Raw genomic sequence first — 21,609 nt, 5'->3', positions numbered from 1 at the left:
GCAAGAGTGCAATTATGACTTCTGGGTAGGTGTATCGCGCATTTTCTTGACGTGATTTATTAATGGTGCCAGACAGGAGCACTGTTAGAAATTTGATGTTTTTTCTAACAATCCTGCCAGGGTGACTATGATGTAGAGCAGGTGGTCTCAAATTAAATGAATCAGGAGTATTCCATGGAGGCCTTCAAGGGCAAAACGACTATGACTTTTTTATTTTTATTTTTATCAAGATATCTGATTGGGATTCGTAAGCCCGAATTCAAAAGGCATTTCAAACCTCAACATTCAAAAGGCATACACGAATTTCTTTTAGGGTAAAGTGCAGAAGTTTTAATTTTATTCCTGATCGAGATAGGGTTTTAATTCCACCTCACCATTTTTGGTCGTGCAAAAACATTTAAATGAAAGATCACAGAGCCCAATCTCTTTATCAACATCTCATCAGAATATAATAGCTTAATTTGCGTGTGTTTAAGAAGATAGTTATAAAAACTATATTCCAAAAAAAATTAATTTTTTTATTTAAAATAATTTTTTTATATATTTTTAAATCCTTTTAATATACTGATATTAAAAATAATTTTTTAAAAATAAAACTTTTTATAACAAAAAATATTTAAAACCATCATCATTATCATAACCCCAAGCAACCAAAAAAAAAAAATGACAGGAGCTCGGTCCTCTCAGCTGATCTCTGAGCAAGCTTCAATTTATACAAGAAATAAAATAAATAGAGAGGCGCACGTTCACTACCTCTTTTGCTTCTACAATTTTTTTTTTATTGATCAATAATATCAGATATCTGCTCACATTATGCCATTAGAGAGAGGGCGAAAAAGAGCGTGAACAATTTCAGAGATTACAACAACAGAATACTTAAAGAAAAAAAAAAATCTGAACTTGTAGCCAATTGTCTCAGCAAGAAAACTAGCTGAAAATTGTGTTACATCGACTCCATCTCTCATACAGACGCATTGGCTGCCTCAAGTCTTGGCATTATCAAGGGTTCTTGTAGCTCCGAATTGAAGGGAAACAGATAGCATTGCGAGTATTGTGCCATCAACTGGTCCATGAGCACCAAGGCCACCATAGCTTCCACCATTGGTACCGCTGCATTACCATCCCAAACAAGCATACTCTTAGAGAGAAGTTATCTTTTCTTTCACATTCAAACGAGCAAGCATACATGATTAATATTGGTTCTCTTCAATTTTCACTGACGATGATACTATAAGCCCACTCCAAATTGCATCAATCATCAAAATACTAAAGATATTTCAATCATTTGAAGAATCGACCTATCATACAAGGACATACCTCGTGGGACAACACAGGGATCATGGCGACCGCGAGCAATTAGATCTGTCTCCTTTTTATCTCTAGTAACTGTATGTTGCTTCTTCTGCGCACCAGTGCACCAAATATATATAAAATCCAGAATAAAACACATGCAAATAGTTGTCAAATATACAAGCGGAGCTTAATAAACCAACAGGAGCAGTAGATACATAATGTGGAAAACAATCTGATAGTTCCTAGCAGATCTTAAGAAATGATCTGAAAGAGAGCAAGCTCATCACAGACATGATCTTTACATCATCTTAAAAACAAATAACTAGGCATACAAATAAATGCATGCACTAATATTGATATGTAGATAGATCAAACTTACTCCTATTGTAGATGTTGGCTTGAAAGCTATTCTCATGTTTATAATTTCACCATTTGATATTCCTCCCTGCTCGTCAAAAGAGGAAAATATCAAAACTGATGTTCAACCAGGGATATCATACCAAAGTACTAAAATTATAAAGAGGATCATGAATCAAACAAGCACCTGTATTCCACCAGAACGATTTGTTCTTGTTCGGATTCTTCCATGTTTGTCTGTGTAGAACTCGTCATTATGTTCACTCCCAGTCAAGAGAGTGCCTGCAATGAATTTCATCATTGATTAAGACTTAGAATTGTGGCTTAATATATAGCAATAAAGAAATACAGAGCAGATGATAGCATCCTAAGCATATCATTCCCAATCACCAAACTTAATTGAAAAACTTGGGTGCCACATGCACTCTAAAATGTGCATAAAAGTTATCAACCTGCAAATCCACTCCCAAATTCAAAGCCCTTTGTTGCAGGTAGTGACATAGCAGCTTTAGCAAGCTCAGCTTCAAGTTTGTCAAAGACTGGTGAACCAAGCCCCTGGCATGCAATTATAGATTTAATCCAGGCAAAGAATGCACAATAAGAAGCCATAAGAATAAGCTTTGTGTGTTCAGGATCTAGAAACTTCTTTGAACAATCCAAAATCTGATGATGGAACATCATGTACAAATCAATATATGCACAGTACACAGGGAGATAGAGACAATATACTTACACGTGGTGCATTCCTTACAATACAAGTGACAACACCACCAACAGAATCCCCTTTCACTCGGACAGCATCGATGGCAGCTATCATCTTCTCTGCATATTCAGGATCTGGACATCTGACAATATTGCTCTCCATCTGTGGCATGCATAGCAGGGTCAGACTAAGGGCAAAAATCTCCAGAAAAGGGAATTTGACTTTCAGATTTATAAAATATTATTTCTTCTCAGTCAAACTTTTACAAGTCCAAATATAATTTTATGGTTGTTGAAGTGTTGTAAAACTTCATGCGGGATCAAGGCACTCAGATTTGTGAGAGGTTCTTGCTAAAAAGGACTCTTCCATTTGTAAGAGGAATTACACAAAACTGACATCCCAAAATACATCGCAACTTCTTAGTTAGCTTCTCACATGGCTAAACTGAATCCCAAAATAAATGTTATTCAGAAACACCATCTCTTACCTGATCAAGTGTAAGAGATTCATGATCAACCACACCTTCTGGAAGTACAACCTTGTGGACTTGAGAGACATAAGCAAGAATCTGAAAGCAAAACAGACATTACGGCAAAGGATAATGAAAAAACAGAAAAAACATCCAGCACTAAAAGGAGCTGTCACATTACTCTTATATATTTTTTTCATGATAAAATGGATAAAATCATTACAAGGAAACTTGTTTAAAAAAGTTTAAAATCTATTTCCATCCAACATACAAAATTGGAAAAAATCAAACATGCACAGACCAAACACTCCAAAAGATAAACGATTTTGTCCACAAATGGTAATGGAGACAAAAAATCACAAGAATGAATTTCTCTACACCCAGGTCTTAATAAACACACCTCAGTTCCTGCATATAGTTTGAGAATTTTCTTAGCAACACCTCCAGCAGCAACTCTTCCAATTGTTTCTCTTGCTGAAGATCTACCCCCACCCTTCAGTTAGAATTCAAATAAACTATGTCACACTTGCATTTCATAATAATGCCAGCAGTATCTTTATAATCAGAGTGCTTATTGGTTAAATAAACTACCTGAACTGATCTAACACCATACTTCATGTCATAAGTTGCGTCTGCATGTGAAGGCCTGTAAGCAACTGACATTTCACTATAATCCTGAAATTCAACAAAATAAGAATGAGACTTTCTCAACTGCTTAGAAAATACAAAACAATATCAACCAAGTATATCGTTGCCCAATTACATGTGCCTTTCCCTAGTAAACAGACACCCCATTATTTATCTCGTTTCACAATTTTCAAATCAAATTCATATCCTAAAATTTTAGCAATCGAATGTACATGCAGTCACCATCATAGTGGATAACAGAACTATATTATTTTGAAAACCCTAGGTAATATTCTTTAGGCAAACACTGCAAACTAATCTAAAATGGAAAGTAAAGACTAGGCAAAATCATTTCCCATCAACAAAACTTGTTAAAAACATACTGTAAGCCCGTTTTCAGCTAAATTGACCTCCTTATATATGCCAAGTATCACACATGCCTCTAGCATTAAATACTCACAAGTCCTCTCTGATCAGTATTTGGTACAAATACATGAATCGGCGTCCCAGTGGTCAGTCCTGCAGTTAACACACCACCACCACCATATCAGAACATCAAAAACCAACACCATCAGCAACAACACATTGTTAACAAAAAAGAAGAAGAAGAAGAAACCTTCAGAAACACCGGAAGATATTTTGCAGGTATCCGTCTCTTTTCTCGGAGTCGTAATTCGGCTCTGACCTGGCCTCCTGCACTCACAGAAAAAATAATCAATACAATACACCTTGAGGCACAAAACAAATCAAAAAAGTAATTCTTTGAAAAAAGAAGAAGAAATAACCTTCTATCTAGATCAAATTGCATATCAGCTTCGGATAGAGGGATGCGCGGAGGACATCCATCAATTATACAACCAACACCACCTCCGTGTGACTCACCAAATGTAGTTACTCTAAAATTAGTCCCAAATGTGCTTCCCGCCGCATTTATTTCTATATTAAATAAAAAACATAAGTCAAGCTGAGTAAACCTAAATTCAATATCTAAAATGCGAGAGATTATGCAAGAAGATAAATGAATTGTTAAAAAGAGAAGGAGACACTTACGGAGTTTCTTTGGAATACGTGAGCGGAAGGAGATCTGAACGGAGGAGATTGAGAGTTTACGGAGGTCCGAGGAGATTGAAGCACCGTCGATTCTTGAGGAACCGAGGAAGGACTTGGAGGTAAGAGTAGAAGAAGCCATTGACCTCTCTAATGAAAATCGAGAGAGAGAGAGATGAGGAGAGAGAGTAGTAGGCTGGGAGAGATTGGTTTGGTTTTATTTAATAAAGCAAATTGCGTGGGGTTTTAACTTTGAGATGTCTGGTGGTGGTGTAGTTGCTGTTGTAGTTTGTCTGGAACCACCTACCCCCCTCTTCTCCTCGTCTGTGTGTTAGAGAATTTCCCCCATTTTTTTTTCTTTTTTTTTTTTCAATTTTTTGGGTAGGTAAGCACTGACTAGGCAGGTAGTGCGCAGAATGGGAAGGCGATGGCCCAATCTTTGCTTGGATATCATACAAACTTGGTAGGTGGTGGAGTGAAATAACAATAATTTGGAAAGAACTGCCACCAACCTATAATTTGTCCATACTTGAACAAAAATACGACTTGGTCAATTCATACATTATACGGTGGCTCCTCCTTTTACACCGGCCACCAGTTTGGTTGTTTTACAACATTTTAATCAAAGACCGTGCTGCTCAAAGATCGTTCTACGAAGATGCTAGCTAGCTGGCCATTACCAAGAAACTGCTCATGTTTTTCGACTCACAAAAACTCTCAACTCTTGGATTTTTAGGCTGCAAGAAGAAAAGAATGCTATAGAACCAATTCAAAGCGCAAATGCAAGAGATGCCAATCGAATACAAAAAGCAAGGGGAAAATAATAATGATACACTTGTATAGAATTTTTTATAATGGTAAGTTGTAAACAATCGAATACAAAAGCAAGAGTCAATGTTTAAATATAATTGGATCTCAAGGCCGCTACAAAGAAGAAAAAACAGTGAAGCTGCGTTGCCCCTGATCTCTTCAGGGCTATCTGTGCTTGTGTGCAGCAAGAATGACGATTTCTGGGGAAAAAAAGTTGAGGAAAAGAAAATTCAACAGTGTTGCTATTCTATAATGTGAACGTCTGGTTCTGATCCTACTGAAATTCTATCACTGCGCTTGCTGGTGCTCGTGTTTTCAGTAACATTTCATCGTATTCGTCTTCGGGATTTGACAGAGCAACAATAGCTCCTCCTGCACCTATAGAAGCTTCACCGTCATGAATAACTATTGTTCTTATCACTATATTCAGATCAAATGTCTGATTATATGAGAAAAATCCAATGGAACCTGAGTAGATCCCACGAGAACTGCTTTCAAGAGAATCGAGAAGCTCCATTGATCTCAATTTTGGTGCACCTGTCATAGAGCCACCAGGAAATGCAGCCCTGACACAGTCAACTGCACTTACATTTGACCTCTTCTTTCCTCGAATTGTGCTCACCATAGTATGCACAGTTGCATACGACTCTACTTCCATAAGATGTGGGACATGAACAGAGCCAGGCTCACAGACACGACCAAGATCATTCCTCAAAAGATCGACAATCATAAGATTTTCAGCTTGATCCTTTTCACTAGAGAGAGAGAGAGAGGTCAGTTCATAGAAAAAAGAACAATAGAGCAATTCTTGCACTCAAAATGCATTTATTCTGTTCAATATGATTTACACGGCAAGGTATTTTCAAAGGTAACTAGTCTGTTCAATATTATTTACATTCATTTTTATAGCGTGTGAACATTAACAAGAATGATTTCTCATGTCTAGCATGAAGGTAAAATCACATGATAAGCTATCAAAGTTTCAATTTGAAGACCAGATTCAAATTTACCTGTACTGCAGTTTCAATTTAAGCTCTTCATCTTCCTCCAGGGTCACCCCACGAGCTATGGTACCTTTAATCGGCTTTGCTTCTAATATACCATTTCTGTCCAAGCGTAGGAATCTCTCAGGAGAAGAACAGCAGATGCACAAATCTTCATTTGAAAAATTAAGCCACGCAGCATATGGTGCTGGATTTTTCTCTCTGAGGTGAAGGTAAAGTCCCAAGGAATCTATCTGTCCAACTGTTTTTCTCATCTGAGAAGTGAGACATAACTCGTAGCTTTCCCCATCTTTAATGTATTCTAGACACTTACTAACATCTTTAATATACTGCTCTCTAGATTTCTCACCAAGAAAACCTGCCTTGTATGGGGAAACTGTTGCAGTAGGGGAAGCCTGCTCCCCTAACTTCCTTGTGGCAGAAGCTTTTAAGCAAAGCAACTTATTTTCCATGCCATCTAACCATGGAATGCTGGTTGTGTTTTCCTCATGTAAGGACAATATATAAACATTGTCATTAAGATGATCGATGACTACAAAATTATCTGCAAAGAAAAAGCACGCATCTGGAGTAGTAGATTTGTGTCGGTTGGATAACATGCCACATTCAACTTTGAGGCTATACCTGTGATATGAGAGATATATTGTCAAAAAATCGCAAATCCAGATTCAGCCAGGATGTCGCATAAAAAGGATGCTCCAAGGGATATGATATTTCCAGTTGAACTTCAGTAAATTAGCCTGTTCATGTTTTAATTTCTTTTACTTTGTCTTTTGCATTTCCAAGTCCTTTCAAAAGGGATGTAAGGATAAAAATATTAATCTCTAAAAAATCCAAACAAGATAATTCTTGATGATAAATGGATCTATGCAAAGCATTTGACTACCTACAACACAAGATCCAAGCAAGCAGCAAGGAGTAATTGAATGGGTCTGTGATGTGTGTGGAACTGAGACACGGCACATTTAGAGATTAATGCCTGGTATTTATGGAGGTTTGAATGAAGAGGAATTTCGTGCAATGCTAAAATAGCTTGATGACTTTATGTTTCCCATTAAAACAAGATTAACCTGCACATGGAGAGAGAAAGAATTTACCCGAAGTAACCAATATAACCACCATGAAAATCAAATGGCAGTTCTTCAAAATCTTCTTCATCGTAAGTAAATGATAGTAGCTCCTAGAAACCAGATCAAGCAACAAAAAACATCTATCAGACTGGATCTAGCGATCTGATTGAAAGCATGAATATAGACATGTGGCATTAGAGTCTATTTTTGCATGCATCAACTTTTAGTCGAGCACTAAAAGCCCTGTCATATTCGTCAGAGGCAAATGAACTTCATATGTTTTCTATAATGTGTCATTATTTCCATGCAGACTCAACTCGATTGCCCCCTCTCCCCAAATCCCAAAAAGGAAACTAAAATTTAAGCGTAATTTATATTTGTAATGTTGTCATGATTTGATGCACAAAAACAACCAGTAAAGTCTATGCAATTATACCTGGTTCAAAAAATCAAGAAAACCTTTTTCCAAAAACATGCTTTTGGTGGATCCTTGAGCATCTTTGATTGATAAGTAACCTCCACCTTTAAAATCCACATCACTGAAAAATAAGTCCAGTACAAATTATTTTCTGTAAAGGATCACGTGAAAAACTAGATAATCACACAATCTTATCTATCAAAAAAAGAAACCCAATCAAGCACCTGACTCAGCAAAACATCACTCTAAACAATTAGTTAAAAACATAAATAAAGCAAAAAAATGTGACGAGAATAAACCAAACAAACAATTGAAGGGATATGTGAATGACTATTATTCAAGAAGAAGAAGATGTCCGAGTTAGCAAAACCTTTGATCTGACAATCTAAATGTCATTTGCCTCCAAAGTGGTCCGTCTTTACCCCCCATAAATGAAAAGCGTGCTCTTTTCTAAATGTTCAAAAGCAAGAAAAAACAAAGGCTGTCAAAATCCCTAAAAGGGAAGGTTAAAAATAATAAACATGACAACAAAGTGCTAAAAAATTTTCAGAGAGTAAGACCTTTTCTACTGAGGAACTGTCCAGCCAAAACGTATTTTCAGCCTTACAAGCCCCAAACAGTTCGTTAAATATGTTTCTTGCTCCACCAACTCGGGCTGCTAATTTATCAAATTTCCTCCATTTCAACTTTAAATGCCTAACGTTGATGCTTGATTCTGGAAACTTCAATGCACTGGAAATGCTGAGACAATTCACGCTGGCATTTCCAAGTACTTGGCTTCTTCTAAAAGCTTCTTTGAATGGTTGAGCATCTTCCTTGTGTACTAATGATCCAATTCTAGGAACTCTAAACAGCTGACTAGCAACATGCACCTGCATGCATGCTAAAAAAAGTTTACTGCTCGGGGGAAATTACTGGCTATGCAGATGCATAACATTAGAGAAATAGAGTTATTCATGAGGTAAACTTTTAGGCAACACAGATGGCGAGATACAGTTTCAGAATGAAACAGAGAGCATGCAGAAGGAGGGTGGACCAGACATATTCACTAAATGTTGACACCATGCTCCCTGTACTCATTGAAAGTTGCTCTTAAAATACTTTGTTGATTGGTCAAACCGCAAACTTAATGCTAAGTTCTCTAACAACACACAGGAGGCCTATTCCGTATCACACAAGGGAACTCCCATTGGAGTATAAATTGCTGCACAGGCATAGCATAATTCTATAATTTTCAAATACACATGAATATACATTGAAAGATAGTACAAAGTAGATTCACTGCTGAGAAAAATTAATTGGTAATCTTTACCAGTATAATGAACTTTTCTCTCGTTAATAAATGTTGACCTTGGCCTCAGTCTCTGCCAATAATCCTCTGTAATCTCTCTAAAATTCTCAAATATTTGCCTTCCGTGACAGGTTGCAATACTTTCCGGATGAAACTGAAGGTCAAGACAATCAAGAATGTAAAGCACGGAAAAGCAAATCAGGGATTAACTGCAGCACAAAGATGATAAACAAACCTGTAAGCCATAGTGCGGCCTAGTAGAATGCATAATGCCCATGAGAACTTTTCCCCCTTGCATTCTTCCAGGGTGGCTAAAAGACCAAGAAGCTCCATTGTGTGATCCTGTTGAAAAAGTATCAAAAGATGTGCTTGGCCTAATCTGATTCTTGCACGCATCAGGGTTAAGACCAGAATTTGGAGACTCAAGGAAAGAATGAGTGCTGCTAGAAGTCCAAGCAGTCGGTATAAGTTCCTTTGGCAGTGCCTCTGAATCTATGATGAGAGAATGATACCGTACCACCTGCAACAATCAAGAGAAAAGTAGTGGTAAATGAAACACTCATACACCATGGTCCCTAATACATACAGTATAAAGGCCACAAGTAAATTTACATCCATAAAGCATAAGAATACAGATGGACCTTAAAACCAGATTTTCTGCCAGAAGGGATGTTATCAAACAGCCTGCTTCCATTATGTTCGATTTCACTGTAAGGCACAACACCAGTGATAAAGTTAGTGGAGGGGGGATCGAGAGCATGAAAGACCATTTTGCGAGTATTAGCAAGTCATTTATCACAAAATAAGGTCATGCTTTTACCATGATAGACACAACAACATCCAAAAAATAGATACTAATGATATTATGGTGACTAAACTACATACAATAAAATGGAAAAATATTTTACCCAAGAACACCAGGACGATATAAGAAAACATTGAAATTATGTTCAAAATATACCTTAAGCGTCCATGGACTGGTTCAGATGCGTGGACAATTCTAGCACCATTGACATAACCCAAGGCCTGTCATAAGAAAAGCCATTCAATTCATTAGTGGAAAGCAGATCGTGATAAAAGATCTGTCTAGTTGAAGGAAAAGTTACATTTACACGCAATATGGGAAGAGAATACTGCATCGAGCAAAGATTAAAAAACAGATAAAAACTTGATTTAACTTGGGTGTAAACATGTTAATTTATAGAAACATAAAAACAAGCAGTAATTGATCAAGATAAATTCAGCCAACATGGAATATGACATTGAACATGAACCAAAATACCTGGTGTCCAAGGCAAACACCCAGAATAGGAATGTCCCTGCACTCAAGCAGCAGTCGAAGACATATTCCTGTAAGATTTAAATAGATTCTGAAACGTAATGTGATTAACTCCACTCTAATAAAAATGATAAAATATGTCAAACAGAAAATAAACTGAACTGTATCATCATCGCAAGGGAAGTGAGCCTGTGACAAACAAATATCCCACTATCCTGCCAGCACACAGAACTTTTCTAATGATCCAGCTTAAGCTTACACGACAACTTTATGGCTTAACAAGACCCCAACAATAATGTTTATATCAAATAACTGACATAATAATAATGTTTATATTGACATTCATGAGTTTAATTGCATTGAGACAAGTGAAACAGGGTAGACTTCTACGCATGGATTGGTGGATCCTACATCTTGTGTCCGTGAATGAGATGTGGGGTATAATTGAACTAATACAGTCCACAAGCATGGAAATGACAGAAACTCCATCCTCGATCTTACCTATATCCGCTGGGCATGTTGGAGAACCAGGTCCAGGTGAGATAACAATATTATCAAAAGCTCTCTTTTCATACAAGTAATGGCACGCATCCTCCCATGTCCACTCATCATTTCGGATGACCACAGGAGGCACTGAAATGGCATCAACAAAACCAAATGAGACAATTTCAACGAACAGTCTCTCTCTCTCTTCACATATATATCACAATACAGTTGAATTGACTTCCAAGTAAAATTGAAAAAAAAAACAAACAGAGAGAGACAAGAACAGTAACCGAAAACACAGAGAAAACCAAAACAAAAAATACATACCCCCATTAACGACAGATAGCTCTTGGTAAATATTATAGGTATAACTATCATAGTTGTCAATCAACAATGTCCTCACAAAATCCATTTTCTGGCTAGGCTCCTCCAGCCGTTTCTTTCCCATGAACGACCCTTCTAAATGTCCGGGCATCAAATGACTGGATACCGCCACCTTTCTACCATTACAGCAACAAGATTTCTCCTTCTTGGCAACATAACCAACTCTTAGAAAAGACTTGGATGTCGCTATTTTCCCTTTCGTGCCCTCAATAAAAGGATTTTTCAGTTCCAACGAAGTCGACGAACACAGAGCCATTTTAATTTCCACTACTCAAAAAGAAACCCCCCTGCAATCAGAACAGAGCAGCGAAGCGATGAGAGAACTGCAAATCTCAAATTCCACACTCATATGGGATTATTCGCAGCAAGTTTGTCAAAAAGTAAAACGAGCAATGAGCAGGCTCGATCACTAATTAATAGTAATAATAATTAATGATAAGCAAGCAGATCCTGCAAATTTGGAGCTGAATCTACAAAGGGATTTGCAACTTAGTTTCTGTGTAGGAGAAACATCGTTACTAAAAAACGAAAAAGTGAACGAGAGAGGGGGGGGAGAATACCTTAGAACATGGAAGGGAGGGAAAGAACGGAACGCAGGGTTGGCGGAAGAAGAAGGGGAGAGGTGGAGTTTGTTTTAGGGAAGGGAAGGAAGTGGATGAATGAGAGGTGTAGCAGAGAATGGGCCCCGTGTTTGTTTGGTGTTTATTTATTTTTTATTTCCTTTATATAATATTCTTTTGAACCCTCGTGGAGTGCGTACCTTCCGCACTCCTGTCAGTGTCCGTTGGTGGGAAAAGGGATGCCTCTCTCGGCCTTGCGCGTGAATTTGTTTTTTGGTTTATCAAGTTTTTTAAAATATTTTTATTTAGAAAAAAGTTAAATTAATTTATTTTTAAATGTTTTTTTATATAATTTCAATGTTTGAAGTAGATGTGATGATTTTTGGCCGGATTAGTTTTTATTAAAAAAATAAGTTAAATATTTTTTAAAAAAATAAAAATTAATTTAAACTAACTAATTTCGGTTTAATTTAATTATCTTAGAGCAAATATCGGTTTGGTTTGGTATAGATTTTTCCAGTTTGACTCGGTTTCTTTTTTATTTAGTTTTTTTAGTCTTAGGCTTATAAAACGAAATCAGACGGTTTTTTAAAAATTCTAATCAATTTAGTAGGAATTTTTTTACAATTTGATTTTTTTTAATTATTTCTTTTAATTTTTTCAGTTTAATCAATTTATTGAATTTTTTATTCATTCCTAGTTTGGATGAGAAAGAAAATAAATATAAATAAATATTATTTTAATATATTTTTAATTAAAAATGTTTTTTTAAAATCCTAAAACATGTTCTTGTTAAATGGTATAAAAACTTGTTCGGGATAAAATCACGTAAGATATTTTTATTGCTGCATCCCTTTCCCTTGTTACAGTTAGTCGATCGTCTGACTCTTTTGCTCTGTCACGTGTAAAGCCGAAAAGTATACGCAGCCTTTCCTTTTCAACTCCACCAACCCCCCGGCCACCTTGGAAGGCGAGATCTGCTCATTAAAAAGGGCTGGTGATGTACAGCGAAGCAAACCAAGAAAGTCAGCCGCTAACCCGTCGGAGCTTTTGCCTGACAATCCTAACCAAAAGCTTCGGATATGACCACAATGTTATGGGCTTAGAGATGTCCACAAATCGAACACGTATTGGCCCAAATAAGTAAATTGGCTAAGTTGATATATTTTGGTTAAGGAAATAAAGATATCAAGTAAATTTATTTTTTAAATAAATTTATAATGAATTTCGAATTATTATCTACATCTCTTTTGTTTGAATTAATTAAATAAAATCCACTTTATTATTATTGCTGATATTATTATTATTATTATTATTATTATTATTATTATTAATTCTAATAACGGGCGTGGTTTAATAGGAAAAAAATGTTCATCGGAGCAATCTTTCTCTAAGATCATCAAGTTTTCAAACTGGAGGAGGGTGTTTTCGTTTTATATGGGCCTAGGGCACTATATAAAAGAATCTAGCCCAAATAAATAGGATTTATTAGAAATAATCCATCTTCCACGCAGTTTGAATTGCAAATTCCAAGCCTGGCCTATAAAACAGTGTATACCCAGCCGCCAGCCGGCACCAAGTTGTTCGATACAGTAGCAGAGATTATTTTTTAAAAAATATATTAAGATAATATTATCAGTTCTCTACTGTCTGTGCAAACCCTTTTTCTTCTCTTTTTTTTTTAAAAAAAAAAAACCTTTTCAAAGAATGTGGGCTCTGGACACAACCATTATGATTATTAATAATTTGCCAGATATCAAATTAATGATGGCAGGGAAGCTTTCAACAGAGTTTTTAAATTTGGTTGGTGGCCGACCCGACGCAAAATTTGAATCATGAGTTTTACTTAGGTCGTCGGATTTTTTTACAAGATTTGAATCATGATTCTTATTTAGGTCACCGGATTTTTTTTGAGTCATTGAATCTACTGGGATTATTTATTTTTATATTTTAAAAATATTTTTTTCAAAAAATATTTTTAATATCAAATTATTTTTTTAAAATAAAAAATATAATATTTTAATATATTTATAAATGAAAAAACACTTTAAAAAATAATTAAAATTTTAAATAGCAAAGAGTCTAAAGGTTATGTTTGTTTCTCGAAAGAGTGGTTTTTGAAGAAACCATTTTTCAAAATTTCATGTGTTTGTTATCTATCAAGAAAGTTGGTCAACAAAAAACATTTTTCAGCTTATTTTTTATAACACAACAAAACATTAAAAAATATTTTTCAATTTAATTTTTTATTATATTACCAAACATAAAAAAAATAATTCATTTTCTCGCAATTTACTTTTCAAAAGAAAAATTTACTTTTCAGCAAATAAACTGCGAAGTTTTTCTAAAAACACACTTTACATCAAATAGAATCAAAATAGCTAGGGTTGGGTTGTGGCCAACAGTGGAAGGGACTTGTTCCCTTCTATTATATGTGGGTTCGAACCTCATTATGTATATTTGTTATTTTTACGGTGTCTTAAATGTTTATTGGGCTTGTAGGATATTCAGTGGATCTCAAGAATTAATTGTGATGCGCACAAGCTGACCCGAACACCTTATGTTATATAAAAAAAAAAAAAAAGGCAAGGGATATCAAGTACGGGCAGCCTCTTGCTTGTTTGCAAGCGCAGCGCCAATCACCATGCCTCCACTCTCCTGCTCCAAGTTTGTGTAGCCAATGGGCAACAAGCACGTGTATCATGTGTTGTCAAGGCTGAGCACGTGTCCTGTTGTGAAAAGAAACCGTAATTTTATCTCTTGTTTCAGAAAAACAAAACATGGTGCTTGAGAAAGTGGAAGGCATGGTGTGGAAGTTGGAATCTGTCCTAGAAAATGAATTTGGTATAGATTCATGAAACTCAACAGTGAATACTCCTGCAGCCATGGTCTAAAGTAAGTTAATATTTTGAACTTCTACTGGAAGAGTTGATACTGGGGCCACCATGGCCTAAAGTCAGTTAAAAATTTGAACTTAATTTCTATACCAGAACAGTAGATACTAGAGCAGCCATGGTCTAAGGTAAGATAAAATCTTCAACTTCTACTGTCTAAAGTAACATAGAATTTTGAATTTCTACTGTCCATGTTTGTTTCCGAAAAAAAATTTATGAGAAATCATTTTTCAAACTTTCCTGTGTTTGTTTGTCATTAGAAAAGTTGGTCAATGAAAAACACTTTCCGATCAACAGAAAATACTTTATAGTCAACGGAAAATACTTTCTGGTTAACGTAAAACACTTTCCAGTCAATTTCAGTTAAAGAAAAATTTGACTTGGTTTTCAAGAAAGTGTTTTCCTTTTAGTTGTGTTTGTTTTCCGGAAAGTGGTTTCCGGAAAATCACTTTCCAAACTTTTTTGTGTTTGTTTGCCAGTAGAAAAGTTGGTCAATGGAAAACACTTTCCAGTAAAAGAAAATTTTGGCTTGGTTTTCAGGAAAGTGTTTTCCTGAAAAATTTGGGGGGAAAACACTTTCTGGAAGTTGTGAAAAATTTAGAAATATCATTATTTACTGATTATATTAAATTTAATCCTCAAACTTTTGATTGCTATATATATTTTGTTTTGAATATTTATTTTTCAATTTCATCTCTTAAAATTTTATTTTTATATTAACTTTGGTTCTTATTTTTTACAATTGCTATTTGCTTTTTCCTTATCATATTTTTATTGAAATTTTTTATCAATCAAATTTGATCCTCATTCTTTTGATCGTTACTTATTTTATTTGAAATAATTTATAAAATGTTGATTATTATTATTTTAATTTCTTCATCTTTTATTTTTTTTTTAATTTTTTAGATTTGATCTCTATTATTTTGATTATTATTTATTTTATTTGAGATAATTTATGAAATTATATTTTTTTTTCAATTTCATTCTCATTCAACCTTTTAATTTGTAAGATTTGTTCCTCACTATTTTAATAAACTTGAGAAAAATAAAATATCAAAAAGTTATTTTTCAGCTCATTTTCCATGACATAACCAAACACTGGAAAATATTTTTTAACTCATTTTTCATTACACTACCAAACATCAGAAAATACTTTTTTGGAATTTACTTTCTAAAAAAAATTACTTTTCAGCCATCAAACGGAGCCAGAAGAGACGGCAGCCAAGGTCTAAAGCAAGTTAAAATTAAAGTATAAAGACTGAAAATTCATAGATTATATATAACAGAAGTACTCATTATCTAGTCGAAAACCTATCATGGCCTCCTTCAGTTAAACCAAAACGAAGAAAGGAAAAATCAGTGCAGCAACATACTGCGAGTGAATGCATGTCCCAGCTATATTTTCAAAAGATCTAACCAGAACTGAAGTGAAAAACCCTCTTCGGGCAGGTTGAAGGAGATGACAGATTCATGCTTCTCGACCTGGTCAAAGCTGTCTAAAATCCAAGATTGGAGAACTTCCTTGGACCTTGTCTGATCAGTATATGTTCTTGAATGGACTGTAATTAATTAACTGGGTTGCATATTTACTCTAAACTGTTTCAAACCAGTGGTCAGAAACTTGACTCACGCAGACTCAGTCCCTCACTCCCTCTTGTTTTCCTCGTTCAAGCGTAGCAAAAAAGAGTGACATCAGAGCAATTATTTAATAGAGACAGGTGCATCCCCTCTCATCATGAAATTGAAAGTCGCTTGGGGCGGTTCAGTCAACCATATATGAAACCTGGACAGTGACTTTAACGGTTAAGATTGGCGAAGGATATCTTCCTACAGATTACTGACGTCCATGAACATCCATATACAGGTTCCATTTATGTAATCAAATACCAGTTGACTTTGCTGAAAGTACTGCCTTCCAATTGGTTCTGTAGTTAAGACCTGACAATGCTTGTGTGATTGGCCTTTAATTTTATGCATGGCGTTTTATGAAAATGGAAACTTATGCAGAACTGATTTAAGTCCTGGATTTGTATCCCATATATGTGATGCTAGTATTATTACGCAAATAATCATGCCATTGATGACACTAATCAATTGCTGTTACATGACCTTAGTGAAAAAAAACGTGTTCTCTGACCTGAGCTTCTAGAGGAGTAAAACCTGATATGAGAAGGATCTGCCATAAGATATGGGTCAAGAGTGCTTTTCTAATTTTATTTTTAAAAAAATAAATGAGTTGAGTATAAACTAAGCTTTTTTATTTTTCTTCAGCGTAGACTGATCTTAAATATCGGGTTGATCTGTCATGCTAATTTAAGGTTTTACGACCATAGCTTTTTGAATTTAATTTATAGACTTGAATTTGTTTTACCATAAAAAAATAATATAAACTTGACCTTTAACAGACATGGCATGTTATATCATTACTTTTAAACTTAAAAATATATATAAAAAAAACACATTCTTTCTTTAATACTCCATGGAAGTCTTATTTCTCTATTCAAAGAAAGAAAAAATGAAAAGAAAAGGTATAGTGTTTAAACTTGAATCTTTTAACATATGTATTTGTCTCTTTTATATTTGACTCTTCTATGCTAGAACACAACCTAAATCTCCATCTATACACCTTTTAATCTTTTAACATTTAAACTTGAATCTTTGGATCAAGATAGTAAGTTTTCGCATCTAAAATTGCGTTGCTACTGAACCAACTACTTGCATTCCTGATTCTGTGCATGGCGAATATTGTGATTTTAATTTAAAGAAGTCAAACACCATATATAAAAACGGGCATGTCCGATTCATCAATACTACTGGGCGCCGCCCCTCTAGTCAAGGCACAGGATCCGGTGAGTTAAATAGATGTGAAAGGTGACAGACTGGTCTGAAACAATCAAGATTTTTTTAACAAAAGTAAACAGTGGATAATATATATAATAATAATATCAACGGAGTAATTTCTATATAGATGGATTAAAATAAACTTTAGGCCTTTTTCTGTCAGAGTACTCAATTATTTGATCGTTTCCCTCTACCTAACAAGGAATTATTATATATTAATGATCAAAAGTTTTCCACAATTAAAACCCCTTCGTTCCCCAGCTAACAGTTATCTTTGTATTGGCATATGAACCTTCCTCCGTCACCTCCTCTCCTCCTTTGTGCTTTCCTCCACTCTTGTGTAGATTTTTTATGGTCCAACTTCGCTATATATCAACTAGACTTGTATGTCAAGTTTGAGAAGTATGAAAAGCAGTACTAGCTAGCTCGAAGCAGCAGCACGTTTAACAGCATGAGGTTCTCCTTTTCTTGCTCAAAATGCTTCTCTTCTTCATCTGATATGTCCACAGACAGTCCATCAATGGAAGGTATTGACTTAAACTACAAGGTCTTTGAATTACGAAGCAGCATTGGATATCTAGATGCTCGTGTCACATAAGATAAAAACAATTAGAGAAATATTAAAATCAATTAATCTTTCTTATGATTACGGGTATTTTATTTCTTGTACTGTCCTTTTCTGTGATCTAATCAATTACTACTCATGGTAATTACAGGTTTACAAATTCTTCAAAATGTTCATGCTTTCTCATTTGATGAATTGAAAGTCGCCACCAATGGATTCCGCTCATCAAATAAAATCGGGGAAGGTGGATTCGGCTCTGTTTACAAGGTAAATACCTTGTTCAATCACAGGTACTCTGATTTACTGCATAATGTGGTGAGGTTATTTTGTTGATGATGTTATGTTATTGGGATTTAAAGGGAGTACTGCAAGACGGGAGAATCGTTGCCATCAAAATGCTTTCAGCAGAATCAAAGCAAGGACACAGGGAGTTCATGTCTGAAATAGCTTCAGTGTCCAATATTAACCATGAAAATCTTGTCAACTTGCATGGTGGATGTATTGATGGTCCTCGTAAAATTCTTGTTTATGACTATATGGAAAATGGCAGTCTTGCTCAAACTTTGCTTGGTAATTAACCCCCCAATTGATTCTTGTCCATTTTTATCCAATACTATTTGACAATGACCGATTAAGAGTGCAATGTACTGATTCTGCTCTGGTTTTGCTTGAAAAATTCAAGGCGGTGAGGAAAATAGAGCTAGATTCGGGTGGGAAACAAGGAGAGAAATTTCGTTAGGCATTGCTCAAGGTCTGGCATATATTCATGAAGAGATCAAGCCTCATATTGTGCATCGAGATATTAAAGCAAGCAACATACTTTTGGACAAGAATCTGTGTCCCAAAGTTTCAGATTTCGGCCTCTCTAAACTATTTCCTGTGAATTTCACCCATGTGAGCACACGAGTTGCTGGCACATTGTAAGTGGAGTTTCCCCCCTTCTCATAACCTAATTGGTTTTACTGATTGGGAAATTATTGAACAAACTTAGCTCATGCGTGTAAAAACTATCTAATTGGTTGCTGTGATGAACATCAATGTTAATATGGACTGTTAAAATAGATCCAGAGATTTTATATAGCTTGACACTTGCATTGTGGCTCTATTTCAAGGAAAAAGACACACACACGTTTATTTGAATAGGGTTTGCATAATAATTTTAGGGTTTTTGGCTTATGCAATGTTGAATTGTGTTTTTGGTGTAAAAGGGGTTATCTAGCTCCGGAGTATGCCATTAGTGGCCGCTTGACCCGGAAAACAGACGTATACAGTTTTGGAGTGCTACTTCTTGAAATAGTCAGTGGACGGAAAGCTACTGATTTCGATCCAGAACTCGGAGAGCACTACCTCGTGGAGAAGGTATTGTTTTTTTCAGTTGTAAATACTAAATATATTTGCTTCCAAACTCCAAGATTAATACTGAATAATTATTGGTATGATCCATCCACTCTTATATGAAAAGACGGGCTTTGAGCTCATTGACGATGGTCTGCTATCAAGAACTTTTATGTGCTGGGCCTAGATGTTCTTTCTTTTTCTTTTTTCGGTCGGAGGGGCCTGGCTGTTTGCTTGAAACAAGGCTGTAAACAGCCAAGTTTGCTGTAATAACCTCTTCGATTTGCTAATGGAGTAATGCTTCGGACAATGATTGATGCAGGCATGGGAAATGTACAGGGCTGACAACCTTCTAAAACTAGTGGATCCGATGCTAGATGGCAACTTCTTACGAACAGAAGCTGTTCGATTTGTAAAGGTTGCCTTGCTTTGCGTACAGGAGAAATGTGGGCTTCGACCGAGCATGTCGAAGGCAATCAAGATGATAAGAGGGGAAATCGACATCCACAACATGCAAATAACACAGCCAGGATTCATCATCGATATCATGGATGTGAAAATAGGAAGAAAACCACAAAGCTCAGTGCGAAGCATCACAAGCAGGCGCAGCCCAAGGCTGTACCCTCTGCGAACTGTGAAAAGACGTTCTTTGTTTTGTGTCGGAGAAAAATCGTCCGATAGCTTTTTATTTTTTAAGATGGTTATGCGAATAGAAAATGTTTTGGATGTAGAACCCACCTTAGATCTTGAAAACATGGCTTGTAAATTGAACTGAAACCATGAACGAGAGAGGGTGGAAATTCTTGTAACTTTTTAATGGCAAGGAATGTGGTTTTTTCTTCCCTTTTTATTTTATTTTATATTGTTAAATAATTCAATTATTTTTATTTTTATTTTTATTTTTATTTTTTTTAACTTTTTAAGCCCTCTAGTGATTTAAGAATCAATCAGGATCATTAAAAATAATTAACCACCAGTCTTTTTCTTTCTCTGCGTGAACCCTTCCCCAAAAACACACCTTTTACGATATCGTAATGTTAATTCATTGCGTCGTACCTCCTTTCCTTTCCTTCTCCTCCTATTCTTTTCCTTTTAATAAATCTTAAATCTGATTACTGGACGATAATTCCTAAAATTTATGATATTTAAAAATAAAATTGATATGTAATTACATAATTAGTTAAATTATTGGTTTGAGTAATTTAATTTATTTATTTTTAATTAAGATTTTTAGTGGTTTGATATGAAAAACTTAAGTGGTTGATAGCTGATAATGTTAAGTAAGCTAATATAGTTAATAACTGTACTTATAAAAGTGTTAAAAATAAAGAGATTAAAAAGGTGTTTGGGAGTGTGGTAGCGGTTGCTTTTCAAATAGCTTTTCGTGCTGAAAAGCATGCCAATAATGTTTTTTCATTTTTTAAAAATCATTTTTGACATAAACACATCAAAACGATCCAAAAAGTACAAACCGCACTCAATTTTAGCAAAAAAAAAAAATTTGAATTTTTTCAAAAAGCCGGTTTGGCCGCAATGCCAAACGGGCACTAAGAACCTTAAGTTAAAATATTCATGTAGTATTTATATATTATGAGTTTGGTTATTTTATATAGAAGAGGGTTGGAGTGTAATTTTATCATTATGGTATTTTGAGAATGTTGGACTTAAGTAAGGTGCTTGAGCCCATTAAAGATATATAAAAAAAAAACTTTTAGCATACTATCTCGACTCAAGTATGTTGGGCTTGGGTGTGGTAGTTTGAGCTTATAAAGCTGCTGTGAAACACATCTAGTAGTGGACCTGAGCTAAAATGGTGGGCTCGGGATTCCATACCCGAGTCCATGCACCTTGGTAAAAATTGGGCTCATGCATGTGTGGTAGCCCAAGCTTATGAGAATGTATTTGGATCGTTTGAAGGTTTTTAGGATTTTACATTTTAGAATAAACCTGTTAAAATTTTGATCATTCGTTATATTTACTATTTTTAGTAGTTTAAATAATTATAACATTTAGATAATTAATTTATATGATTGTTAATTTGATTTGGTGTTTTTGTAATTTGTATTGCTCATATTTTTGTTATAGGATTCATCATGAATTAAAAGAAAGTGATGAATGGTGTTGTTGCCGTGAATGCATGGTATAGTTGATTTCAAGAGTTATGCTAGAGATGGTT

At 35.2% G+C, this 21,609-nt stretch overlaps 3 protein-coding genes across 4 annotated transcripts; 1 reads left to right on the top strand and 2 right to left on the bottom strand.

Annotated features, from left to right (window-relative positions):
- Positions 1 to 693: 693 nt before the first annotated feature.
- On the bottom strand, positions 694 to 4,965 carry LOC118059973 (chorismate synthase, chloroplastic). Its single transcript, XM_035073039.2, has 13 exons — positions 4,500 to 4,965; positions 4,235 to 4,385; positions 4,066 to 4,142; positions 3,910 to 3,968; positions 3,414 to 3,497; positions 3,223 to 3,315; positions 2,841 to 2,921; positions 2,384 to 2,515; positions 2,103 to 2,205; positions 1,838 to 1,932; positions 1,673 to 1,738; positions 1,318 to 1,402; positions 694 to 1,110 (listed from the first exon to the last, which is right to left on the bottom strand). Exons 1-13 carry the CDS (start codon positions 4,636 to 4,638, stop codon positions 962 to 964), a joined length of 1,314 nt encoding a protein of 437 aa, XP_034928930.1. The 5' UTR covers positions 4,639 to 4,965; the 3' UTR covers positions 694 to 961.
- A 348-nt stretch (positions 4,966 to 5,313) lies between these two features.
- LOC118059971 (aminodeoxychorismate synthase, chloroplastic) lies at positions 5,314 to 11,944 on the bottom strand. Of its 2 annotated transcripts, XM_035073035.2 has the most exons (14): positions 11,799 to 11,944; positions 11,182 to 11,525; positions 10,870 to 11,001; positions 10,372 to 10,439; positions 10,051 to 10,115; positions 9,731 to 9,797; positions 9,325 to 9,609; positions 9,111 to 9,243; positions 8,359 to 8,681; positions 8,169 to 8,248; positions 7,817 to 7,919; positions 7,408 to 7,490; positions 6,317 to 6,934; positions 5,314 to 6,061 (listed from the first exon to the last, which is right to left on the bottom strand). In XM_035073035.2, exons 2-14 carry the CDS (start codon positions 11,492 to 11,494, stop codon positions 5,581 to 5,583), a joined length of 2,751 nt encoding a protein of 916 aa, XP_034928926.1. In that variant the 5' UTR covers positions 11,495 to 11,525; positions 11,799 to 11,944; the 3' UTR covers positions 5,314 to 5,580. The 2 variants fall into 2 exon arrangements, with proteins under 2 accessions (XP_034928926.1, XP_034928928.1); XM_035073037.2 differs by lacking the exon at positions 11,799 to 11,944 and having other exon boundaries at positions 10,372 to 10,459; positions 11,182 to 11,322.
- A 5,848-nt stretch (positions 11,945 to 17,792) lies between these two features.
- Positions 17,793 to 20,273, top strand: LOC118059970 (putative serine/threonine-protein kinase). Its single transcript, XM_035073034.2, has 6 exons — positions 17,793 to 18,060; positions 18,250 to 18,365; positions 18,458 to 18,668; positions 18,781 to 19,018; positions 19,307 to 19,457; positions 19,756 to 20,273. Exons 1-6 carry the CDS (start codon positions 17,985 to 17,987, stop codon positions 20,206 to 20,208), a joined length of 1,245 nt encoding a protein of 414 aa, XP_034928925.1. The 5' UTR covers positions 17,793 to 17,984; the 3' UTR covers positions 20,209 to 20,273.
- Positions 20,274 to 21,609: the final 1,336 nt, after the last annotated feature.

The sequence above is a fragment of the Populus alba genome, chromosome 10, assembly GCF_005239225.2.
Source record: "Populus alba chromosome 10, ASM523922v2, whole genome shotgun sequence".
Classification (NCBI taxonomy): Eukaryota; Viridiplantae; Streptophyta; class Magnoliopsida; order Malpighiales; family Salicaceae; genus Populus; species Populus alba.
Note: the sequence above shows the minus strand (reverse complement) of the source record. Positions and strands in the feature narration are given on the sequence as shown.